The sequence below is a fragment of the Maylandia zebra genome, linkage group LG11, assembly GCF_041146795.1.
Source record: "Maylandia zebra isolate NMK-2024a linkage group LG11, Mzebra_GT3a, whole genome shotgun sequence".
Lineage (NCBI taxonomy): Eukaryota > Metazoa > Chordata > Actinopteri > Cichliformes > Cichlidae > Maylandia > Maylandia zebra.
Genome location: NC_135177.1, coordinates 24,497,583 through 24,509,056, shown reverse-complemented (window position 1 = coordinate 24,509,056; position 11,474 = coordinate 24,497,583). Strand labels below are relative to the sequence as shown.

The window sequence follows — 11,474 nt, the reverse complement described above, 5'->3', positions numbered from 1 at the left end:
TTCACCATCACCCCCCCTCCCCCTTACTCTTCCATCCCAGGGTTTATCCCCTCATTGCTGATCTCCCTTCATCCCTCCAATCCTCATTTGTTCCTCATAGGAGCAGTGAGGCAAGTGAGGAATACCGCACTGTCCGCGATACCAAAAGCGAATGAGTGGAGGAAAGAGTAGGAACAGACAGGCTGAACTTATGACAGCAACCTGAGAGAGGCCGCTGCAGGAAGAGGGATTGAAGATCTACCAGAACACCTCGATAGCAGTCTCCGATTGGTAAGTGGATGGTCATGTGTTCCTTTCAGCAGACATTGATGTTTTCAGTTTTGTGGATATGCTGCGGTGTCATGCTTCATGGGCATCAAGGGTCATACAAAACGGACCTGAACACATTTCCGGCTGATATCTTTTTAAAATGTGTCCATATTTGTGACGTTTTTAAATGTGGTTGTTTTGAGTGTTGTGATTCCTACACTTCAGAAAAGAAGTGTAAGAGTTCTTCTCAAGCTGGAAACCTGCTGATTATTAAAACAGTCTGATTAAATATCGAGTATGGAGATGTCACATTTATACTGATACACACCCGATGTCTTTAGCTGCGTTTCATCTTTTGCTTACAGCACATGCAGATGAGGGATTTGCACGGGATCAGCATACAATAGTGATTTAATTGTATGCTCTGATAATCTGAATAAAAAACAAACTCCTTTCGTGGTCTGACTCTTAATGCAATCGGACATAATCTGCATGACAGAGCTGCGTAAAGTTATTCCAGTTATTATTTTCCGTGTAAACTTAAGAATCAAAGCATCGGCTGTTTGAAGTTTTAAGAGTTGGAGAAGTGGTCGATGGCATTTATGCAACGTGAAAAAAATGATCTGTTACAGTGTGCCTTTTACAAGAAGTCATATACACTGTTGGTGGAGAAGGGAGAGGTGCTTTGGCTGAAGTCAGGAAGACATTTTCACTGTGATGCGAACTGAGTGTTACGGTTTAATTAAAGCCAATGAAAAACATCTTAATAGTGACATAAATGTTATTTCACATAAACTAATAATTCACTGCCATTTAACAACTTCTTAACATCCCCTTTAAGAATATAAGAGGGAAACTGTTTGAGGAGCTCTCTGATTCAAAGTCGAATCACTGGCCATACTGATGGGCCCTGCCCCACCTTTCAACAGCTCTCCCTCTGCCCACCTCCTCCATCTGCCCCCTACCTCATTCTCATGCCCCTATCTGCCGCCCCATCCCTTTCTCCATCTCTTATCCAGATGCAAAGAGCAGTCAGTAATCGGATGAGAGCAGATTTGATTCAAAAGGCATCCCTTAAAATCTCAGCCAGTAGGATTTAAAACTCACTCTCCTGCCTCACCTCTTACCCTTCACCCCCCCCCCCCTTATTTCAACCCCCTGCCTCCCCTCCCTCTGCCTCCACTTCTCCCTCTGTTTGTGTTAATGCACTCCACCATCCCACCACCCTAGCAGTCAGTTAATCACACGGAACAATGGCAGGGTCCCAGGAACACAATGGCAAAAGGGTAATAGCACGACTAAAACACTCAAGCGTCATTAAAACGCTCATTGCTGGAGCAATTTCCACATCTGGAGCAAAGGCTTTAAAATCCCCCTTGGTTCAGAAACTTCAGGGACGACGTATCAGTAAGCAGTTTAAGAAAGCTACACCCAAAGTGTAGCTGCTGCGGCTGGTGTGTGTTTTTGGAGCGCCGCATCAGGCCATCATCCATTTACTTTAGCTTTACACATAAAGCCCAGTGGCAAACAATTAAATCAAATCTCTTTCTTTTACAGAGTCACTCCCTCCTTTCCCTTCCTCTCCTTTTCACTTCAAACAAATTAGAGGCAAATCCACTTGGTCATGTGTTTTGACAGGGACACTCATTCAAATAGTAGAGGGGAGAGAAAGCGAGAGATTGCTGCAGGGACGCAAACGGTAAAATCAGTGCAAGTATTCCCTCCTGTCACTTTTTAAGGTAAGATAAAGGAAATGGCATCATGAAAACTGATTGCTTTAGAAAGAAAAAGAAGTAACTTTTAATATTTGTACAAGAAACTGAAAAGGGTGTGTTTTCTTTTTAAAGTTTGTTTATATTGTGGTGCTTCACCTGAGAAATTAACGCCGTGCTTTTCCATCTGAACTTCTCTGTGCCACTTTTTGACTTTCTGGCTGCCTCTTCAGTTGTGCGTTGATTACATTTGTCACACTTTATGAGTCTGACCATTAGGCGATTGGTTGTACCGCTAAACATTGCTCATTTAATCATCACATTAGCAAATTTAATAGCCATCAGCAGCAGATGAGAGCTCAGCTGGAGTGTTAAATGGCACAAATTCCTCTACAAGTGTTGTGAATTTGCCGTGAAGCTGAGAGGCAGCGAGTGAGAGCTGATACGCATCATTACAGGACATACTGGTTTGTGTGTACATTGAGGGTGAGGATCTTTGCTCTCACATCGTCTGAAGAGCAAACTTTAACCGGGTGAATATTCATACGGTCTGCCTGTGCGTGCGTGTCTGAGTGTAGGTGTGTCTTGTGGGTTTCTCTGTATGTTCCTGCGAAGTTAGAAAAAGTTTGCAAAGCTGATGGGGGTGGTTTGACTTGCAAAGCAGCACTTACCTGGAGACCTGCAGTAGGGAGGTTAACAGGTAAATGCAGGTAAAATTCTGGGATGGAAGGATAGCGCGGGTGACTTGGCAAAGATTTTATGATTTCTTGGTGACTGAGTTTTGTTCATGCTGCTTCACCGGAACTCTCCTTCTTATTCCCAGGACTACGGCCTCTTCTGACATCTTCTCTACAGCCCACTATTGATTGATCGCCATGGGTGAAATGGAGCAACTTCGAAAGGAGGCAGATAGTCTCAAAGACCAGATTACCGTAAGTTGGCCACAATATATCATCTGTGGTAGATCCAGCATAATACACATACTGTTCTGTCTGACGTGTGTTCACATATTATTCCTGACGGCACTTTGTGTGTGTGTGCTCTGCAGGCAGCTCGCAAGGCGGTGCAGGATACCACACTGCAGGAGGCAGTAGCTGGGATCACAGTGATGGGGCGTGTCCAGATGAAGACCAGGAAAACACTAAGGGGTCATCTTGCCAAGATCTATGCAATGCACTGGTCCACTGATTCAAAGTAATTACCCAACATGCTGCACAAATTGAAAGAACACCTGCTTTTTTGTTTGTGTTGCAGCCAAGATCTGATAGTTTTCTAATAATTTTCTAAATAATTGTGAGGAAAGTGAGAAAAGTCCAGATATGCAGAAGGGAGATGGTAAATTAGATTTGCTTTAAACTGAGTAAATTGATAGGGGGGAGCATATTCTTAATGTTACAGCCTCTGCTTCACATGTTTTGGGTTTCTTTGCTGATTTTAATCCACATTTCTCCCCCAGGCTGTGTGTCAGTGCCTCGCAGGATGGAAAACTCATAGTGTGGGACACCATCACGACCAACAAGGTAGGAGAGGCCAAAGGGCAGGTCTATTACTACAATTCCGGTAATAGGAATTTTTGTTTCCAGCTATACCTAAACCCAAAGTAAACGTGGTTGTAAACCTTGCAGGGTGTATTCACTCTCAAACACACCAAAATACACAAGGTACTTCTCACTGTGCCTTGAGCATCTCTCGCTCAAACATTAAGACTTAAGCACATACCTTTAAAAGTTACAGGATCTAAATTTCCATCGTGAGACAACTAAATACACAACAGTAAATTCAGAGGCTGAAAACAAGCTCTCCTGTCCTCTGTGTAAACCTAGGTGAATGCCATCCCCCTCAAGTCATCGTGGGTGATGACCTGTGCCTACGCACCTTCTGGAAACCTTGTGGCGTGTGGCGGTCTGGACAACATGTGCTCCATCTACAACCTGAAAGGCAAGGATGGGAATGTCAAGGTCATGAGAGAGCTGGCAGCGCACACAGGTAGGAAGGTGACAAGAAACAGAAATTAAACGCTCCTTTGTGATGAGTCCTGCAGTGCCCCATGTGGTATTTCTGTGGTTGTACAGGTTACCTGTCCTGCTGTCGTTTCCTCAGCGACACTGAGATCATCACCAGCTCAGGCGACTGCACTTGGTAAGAATATAGTTCGATTTACTGAACAAAAGAAAGCTTGAATTTATTCTTTTGCACTTTAAATTGAATTAAACTTGCCTTTCTAGCGTACTATGGGACATTGAGACGGGGACCCAGAAGACTGTGTTTGCCGGACACCAGGGAGACTGCATGTCCCTCGGCGTGTCCCCAGACTTCAAGTTTTTCATCTCAGGGGCTTGTGACTTCACAGCTAAGCTGTGGGACATCAGGGAGGGCACCTGCAGACAGACCTTTGGAGGTCACGAGAGTGACATCAACGCCATTGGGGTGAGAACAAAGGGGGAAAAAAAGATTTCCTTTTCTATTGTGTGCAAAGCTCTCAGCGCGTCCTGTCCAAGGAGGCACGCTTTCTAACCACTTCTATTTCCTCCAGTTCTTCCCCAACGGTAATGCAGTGATAACAGGATCAGATGACGCCACCTGCAAGATGTACGACATGCGAGCTGACCAGGAGCTCATCACCTACCAGGACAGCAGCATCATGTGTGGGGTGACCTCTCTGGCCCCCTCCCTGTCTGGACGCCTGATACTGGCTGGCTACGACGACTTCAACGTCAACATCTGGGACTCGCTCAAAGCCGAGAGAGTCGGTGAGGAACCGAGTTACTCGACTTTTTTTTCTCCATCTTTTTTCTGCTATATTCCTTTCACTTAGTTTCCAGAGTGAGTTTGCTCTCTTCTTTCTGTCATTGTGGTTTCAATACAGTAATATAATGCAACACAAACACCTGACACACAGTCCCATATACACCCCAGGGACAATAAATATTTGAACCAACTCCTCTTAATGCTGCTGGACAAATCTGACCAAACAAGAAAGACTAAAACTACATTTTCCGTCTATTATTAGTTTTAAAAGCACACAATATTCTTTTAGTTACATTTCCTTGTAAAGTTTAGTTTTGCACATAAGTGAACTAAAAGAAAAAACTGGGAGATAAATCTGAATTGGAAGTTTATTTCAAAATGTTTGACCCTTTGACTCATTTATTTCCCTGCTTGCTGCTGTTCAGGTGTGCTGGCTGGTCACGACAACAGAGTGAGCTGCATCGGAGTATCCACGGATGGCATGGCGTGCTGCACGGGATCCTGGGACAGCTTCCTCAAGATCTGGAACTGAGGCTGTTCATTGCAAAGAGAGCACTTAGTGAAGTGAAGAAAATATAAAGAAATTGAGGTCTGTGGGAGGGGATGAGGAGTCACATGGGGTGAGAAGAGGGTATGTCAAATTGTGCCAAGTCCTATCTAACGGTGGAGCGGGGTTGTAATGTGAAGATTTTCTCTCCTCTCCATCACGTTGCGCTCCAAACTTTCTTCTCACGTTATGGGGGAATTCTGGGTTCGGGGGTCTGAGCAAATGTCATTCCCATCAGTAGTTAATTCTACTGTGGTTCACATGGATGCACATTAATTACAGCAATTTGAGAACAGTTGCCAAATGGAAACGGTAGCACACAGGATGAGATAGAATTGAATACGTCCAGATGAAGCATATGTTGTGTTGGGTAACTTACTAACATGCTGTGATTTCTATCATAGCATAAGTTAAATCATATAAATAATATGAGCTTTATTGTTTCAGACTGTTGTTTGTTGTTAGTTTTGGTAGATTCTCTAGATGCTTACATTTACTTCCTGTTCATTTTCTTAACTTTAGTTAAAATGGAGTTCTAGCTTGCAGATGTCTGCATTAGCGTGTGTTTTTGTATGTGATCGATGGACAATATTTACCAGGATTTCGGGTCTCATCACTCGGCCTAACCCCTCGGTAGCTAGACCTGAAAAGTCCTTTGGGTAAACTGCTGAACTGACAGATGGGATAATAAAATGATTTTCATGCTTCGCTAAGCACTTACATAAAAAGATGACCCATTTGTCTCAGGACAGGACTCTTTGTATGAGTGGTACATGGATGGTAATGGCTGCCGTGCTTATGAGTAGTACATCTGAATGTGTATATAAGTGCTTACTTTTCCTCTGCATGCAAACCTTTAAACTTGAAGGACAGGTTGTGTATATAAAAATGAAAAAAACAATCTAACTCTAATTTAAACGGGCTCTTTTCCAGAGTGGATACACACTGTACAAAGTGAAGCAGCACTATCTAATAAAGATCTGCATTACACAAGTCTAAATGTTTATTTCTGGCATTCAAATCCTTCTAGATACGAGTGAAGCATGTGAAATGTCAGCCACGCTTCTGTTTTCTTTGATTTCACTGTAGAGAAAATGTGAGCATTTATTTGTAGCGTGACTTGAGTTGTCTAGACAAAAGCATAAGAATGTAGTTTCTCTTAAGGATAAACAGGCTCTTTGTGCATTTAACAAGCTCAGATGTGAAGCCTTGCAGGCTTTTTACACACAGCTGCATGCTAAACAAACCCTGATTGATTTTATAAATGAGCAGATCTTTAAAAATCTGCTCTTCATCTATCTCACATATTGCATCCAGCTAATTTAAAAACACCAACTAACCTAACATATATGTCTTTGGACTGTGGGAGGAAGCCAGGAGAACCCAGAGGAAGCACACACAGACGCAGGAAGAGCAAGCAACCCCCACATAGACATGCACCAGTTGGAGCTCAAACCAGGGACCCTCTTACTGTGAGGTGAAAGTGCAAACTGCTTCAATCAGCCTCACTCCCATCCACACTGTAAAACCTTCACCTTGACCAACCTCTTTTATCCCCATATTATCAATTAAAATTAATCATAAAAAAATGAGGATGATATAGCCTCAGGTAAAAATGCTAGAATAAAGATCACCTGTCAGACAGATGCAGGGTTGTTGCCTCAGCTCACCCCTTTATGGAATATTCACAGAGGCCTTGACTCATAGGAACTAATAGCTAAGGAGAACCATATAATGGCATTACTCACAGATGATCTTATCATCCAGATTTAACTCCGCCCATACTCATGTACATGTGAATATCTCCAAAACACAAGTTCTCTATCAAGTTATAATACATTAATTATAATACAGAGATTCAAAAGGGAATTTCACCAGAAGATGATGGAGCGATTGAAGGTACACATCATACAAATATACCCCTGGACAAACTGTGTAGAAGTGTGCAGTCACAGCAGTTCATGTACAAAACTACGAGCATGCCAATGGACTTTAATAATGTTGACACTAAACACTTTAGAGGACATATTTGGTTGTGATATTTTCAAGGATCCCAGTGACACTTTTGGGACTGATACCTAGTGGCACGATTAAATATGACGATATTCCTCCCTTTTGAATATTGCATGTAAAAAGACCATAAATAGGAGCTGCTCCTCCAAGAACAGATCATCGGCTGGCCACATGATCTGCCTGCAAGTCAAACATTTAGAGTATAGAAAGACTGTTTACTACTGTGCTGTTTATTTATTTCCTGTTACTCTTTCCACACCCTTCTCTCTTCTGTCGTTTCCTTGTGACAAAAAAGTAAAAATGAATAAATGTAAAAACTTTAAAAAAAAAAAAAGGGCTACATCTAATTAATGCTAAAATGTCTGTTTTTCCTAAGATTTTATTAGGTACACCTGCTATAGTGCTCGCTAGTGCAAATGTCAAACAGCCAATCACATGACAGCAACTCAGCAGTAATCAAGGTAACCTGCTGAATGAACTGGTAGCTACATAGTGCTTTTTCTTCACTCAAAAGCATGCCTTGGGTATAGAAAAGACACTTTACACTCACACTGATAGGCGAGGGCAACGAAGTGTTCACCATTGCCTAAGGACGCTTTGTCAGTTCAATGACATGGGAGCTATGCAATCTTTGCAAACTGGAGAAATATTAAATTTCAAGTGTTATTTCTGAATATAATTTAGGTGTTGACGAAGATTAAATGCGCACAAAAACGAACAAGAAAACTCTCCAAATAACAGATAAGAGTTAATCAGTAAAAATTTAAAGCTCTAGTAGGTTTGCAAATTTTATTTACACAACAACAAGCAGTTAAATATATACAGGACAACAAATAGTTTGTGGAAGCTATACACATAAAAGCACATTTTAAAAAACAGTGCGTGCAGTGCCTCATCGGTTCTCCTTATCCAGACACACAGCCAGCACTCGGCGGTCCATCTGTCCAGCCCTCTGCTTGTCGGGAGTGGACGTCTTCAGCTTCATCTGGGAAGAAATCAAAACGTGAATTTCCTGTATTTTTGGACAAGTAAAAACACAGATGTTGCTTTCATGAGCCCATATGTGGGTAAATTACAGCTACAAATACCTGAGCGCGCTGGTCTCTGGGCGAGTTGGTCTTCTTGAGGATCTGCAGCGGAGAGCGGCCTTCAGTACCTGAAGAAAAAGAAAGTTTAAAAAAGGAAAAGCAGAACAGTCTCACCATAAACAATCAAAAGGTGACAAACTTCCTACACACCTTTCTGCTTCAGTTTTCCAGACTGTCCTTTGTTTTCGTTGGCTACGTTCTTAACGGCCACACGGACGGCAAGAGGAGACGAGCCTCCTTTTCCACCGAGCCCCTGCACTCCTCTTGCTCTGAGCCCAGACGGACGAAAGCCATTTCCCAGCCACTGTGGTTTGAAAACAGTCTGGCTGGGGCTCTTTGAGTCAAAGGTGGGGCAGCGGATGCCGGTGCAAGCCTGTGGCTGCTCAGGACCACGAACACATGGTGGACCGGATGGAAGCAAATTAGCTTCTTTAGCGAGCTCTTTAGTTTCTTCCTTCTCTGGCTGTGCAAGGGAATCATCAGCATCAGTGTTGGAGGGGGCAGGTTCAACAGGAGAGTCTGCTTCAATGGTAGCAGAAGGAAGGGCGTAAGCGTGATCCACACCATCCCCAAGTGGCTCCACCTCTGTGCCAGGTTCTGGGGATGAAATATTTTCATGATGGACCTCTGCAAAGGCTCGGGGGGAGGGAGCGCCCTCGTGGCAGGTTATCAGGCTCATGCTCAGTCTCTTGTGAAGAGGAGACTCTCTTGCTTCCTCAGCCTCCTCCAGGCTAATATCTGCTTCAGTTTCTATCTCCACCTCCACCTGAGGCTCTTCAGGAAGCACAAAAGGACTCAATTTCTCTACGCTCTGGAGAGGGGGCTGGACAGGTGGCACCAGTAAGTTAGCATGCTCATTAAGGTTGCTGGACGGCTGTGGGCTCAGGAGGGGCTCAGTCGATGCCAGCTCTTCACTTATAAAGTCCTCCTCTTTCTTTGATGCACCACTGAAGCCTTTCTGACGACCTTCGGGGAGTTTCCCTTCAACCTCACTGTGGAAAATCATACCCAGGCGACGAGCAAAGGACCCGACTGTTGCTGGAAAGATGAATGAAAGGAAGTCATTTTTTTAGATTTGTTTTTTTTTTTTTCAATAAAGTGAGAAAAGTCAAGCTGAAAGTTATTACGTTTATATATTACTTACCTCTCATAACTTCTCTCACAGGGGTGCGGGTAATGCCAATGGTAGGTGAACGTGGATCACCGAACACCACAGGGCACTCGCTTTTCATCTCAGCGGACGTTTTGGACACAAGCTGCCCAACCTTGCAAAAATATTCAATTATTTTATGTTTGATTGCCCCACAGTTTACAAAAGTAGTATAGAGAATAAAGCAGGGTCAATAATTATCAGTGCCTCCCACCTATTCCCCATCAGAGGGTAATTTTTTAAACTTGCATGTTGTGACATGCAAGTTTAGCAGCTAAACTGCACCAGCTTTGTGTTTATTACACAAAGGATCAACGACAAGCAATGATATCTTGGATCTGTTTTCTGATACTTTACTGGAGAAAACTTCAAAATGTGGATTTTGGGTGAACTTTCTACACTCATCCACACCATCTGGGAAAGATGGAGTATAAGCGCATGTGAAAAGTCTCATTTGTTCCCCTCACACCTTCTATAGTTTGGACATATCACACTGATCAAACAAGAAGCTTTTCAAAGTCTTTGAAATGTGAGTACAGAAGAGAGTTTGGATCAGAGGGCCTCAAGATCAAAGTAAAAATGTTCATGCCTTCATTAATAAAAAAGAATGACTGCACATTTTCTGGAGTTCAGACAGTACATTTTTTTCAGACTTTGTGTTTTTTTTTAAAATATATGAATGGATCCACCAGGTAACCCACCTGAATAGGTGTTCGTTCTATGCCAGCTGAGGGGGAGCGAGGATCGATGAGGTGACTGATGTGAGTCTTTTTGAAGGCTGGCTCTGGTTTTATGGCTGCAGATGCAGTCATCTTACTCTCACTTGATCCCATGATCCTTTTTTTAATGTTACCTGCCATTCAGGTAAACAGAGTTCTATTCATTTATTTATTCATAACATAAAAACACAGCAAAAATACAAAGCACAGATGTACACATATTTAGATGAAATACAATAAAACTATGTATTATTCTCATTCATCAATACATTGAAAGGCTCGTTTCTTGGTGTATTCTTCATTCTTACAATCACACAACGGTAAAAACTAATGCTTGACAAGGCATAAATAACCTGTTGTTAAACATTGTATTTTAGCTTATTAGCTGATGGATTAGTGCTCGTGACTTAAAGTTAACGTTAGTTTTTAAATACAAAAAAATCGTAGCTCATCTTAAACACGACTTTACTACTATATCTGTCACTATGGACAATTTGTATGACATTTACAGAGCTGGAAACCATATTCACATCTACGTATGTTAGCTAAATGTTGCAGTTTCACGTGACTGCACCGTTAACCGTTTAAAGTATAGCAAAAGAAAAAAAAACACAAACTCGGTCTACATCATTCGGACGTGTCATTTATTTCACTACTCACCTGAAAAAACGACAAATACAGTGGACCAAGCGTATAGTTTATCCGCCTTTCTCCTATTCCACACTTCAGATCAACAGGAGGAACACACGACTTTTAAAACATTTAAATGGCGTGGTTGCGCTTATGTTATTTTTAAATGAACCAATCAACTTTCTCTTGCACTTCGCCTTCTCGACTCTGATTGGCCTAGAGGAATGCGAAGTTTAAAAGAGGGCGGGGTGGGCTGCTGATAACTTAAGGAAACGTTTTGTTTTTCACTTGTGAGAGAAAATGAATTTGTTGGGAAAGCTCCGGAAACACGAGTTACGAGTTTTCTTTTGAATATGACTTGTTAAAGTAAGTATGGAGGCCGGAGTGTGCCAAGAATAAATAAAACATTGAACATGAATAGCGAGTTCGCATTTAGTGAAAATGAATAAAATCTGCGCATATATAATAATGATAGTCAAAGGTAAAAACAATGCTTGATATAACCCTTCAGATTTCCAGATAGATTTAGCATAAATTTTTTAAAGCATTTAAATTTAGATTTTTTACTTTGAGTACCTGTATGTTAGGGAAGTGGATTAAAACAAACAAACAAACATA

The 11,474-nt window shown here is 42.1% G+C and overlaps 2 protein-coding genes across 4 annotated transcripts; one reads left to right on the top strand and one right to left on the bottom strand.

The window, feature by feature from the left end:
- gnb3a (guanine nucleotide binding protein (G protein), beta polypeptide 3a) lies at positions 1 to 6,249 on the top strand. 2 transcript variants are annotated; one of them, XM_076890077.1, is made up of 10 exons: positions 1 to 270; positions 1,807 to 1,988; positions 2,785 to 2,893; positions 3,010 to 3,155; positions 3,418 to 3,481; positions 3,785 to 3,947; positions 4,034 to 4,100; positions 4,187 to 4,388; positions 4,495 to 4,711; positions 5,135 to 6,249. In XM_076890077.1, exons 3-10 carry the CDS (start codon positions 2,837 to 2,839, stop codon positions 5,239 to 5,241), a joined length of 1,023 nt encoding a protein of 340 aa, XP_076746192.1. In that variant the 5' UTR covers positions 1 to 270; positions 1,807 to 1,988; positions 2,785 to 2,836; the 3' UTR covers positions 5,242 to 6,249. The 2 variants fall into 2 exon arrangements, with proteins under 2 accessions (XP_076746192.1, XP_004550876.1); XM_004550819.5 differs by lacking the exon at positions 1,807 to 1,988 and having other exon boundaries at positions 2 to 270.
- Positions 6,250 to 8,044: 1,795 nt separating this feature from the next.
- On the bottom strand, positions 8,045 to 11,077 carry cdca3 (cell division cycle associated 3). 2 transcript variants are annotated; one of them, XM_004550817.6, is made up of 6 exons: positions 10,891 to 11,077; positions 10,209 to 10,363; positions 9,502 to 9,622; positions 8,508 to 9,395; positions 8,358 to 8,425; positions 8,045 to 8,254 (listed from the first exon to the last, which is right to left on the bottom strand). In XM_004550817.6, exons 2-6 carry the CDS (start codon positions 10,338 to 10,340, stop codon positions 8,162 to 8,164), a joined length of 1,302 nt encoding a protein of 433 aa, XP_004550874.1. In that variant the 5' UTR covers positions 10,341 to 10,363; positions 10,891 to 11,077; the 3' UTR covers positions 8,045 to 8,161. The 2 variants fall into 2 exon arrangements, with proteins under 2 accessions (XP_004550874.1, XP_004550873.1); XM_004550816.6 differs by having other exon boundaries at positions 10,209 to 10,360; positions 10,887 to 11,074.
- Positions 11,078 to 11,474: the final 397 nt, after the last annotated feature.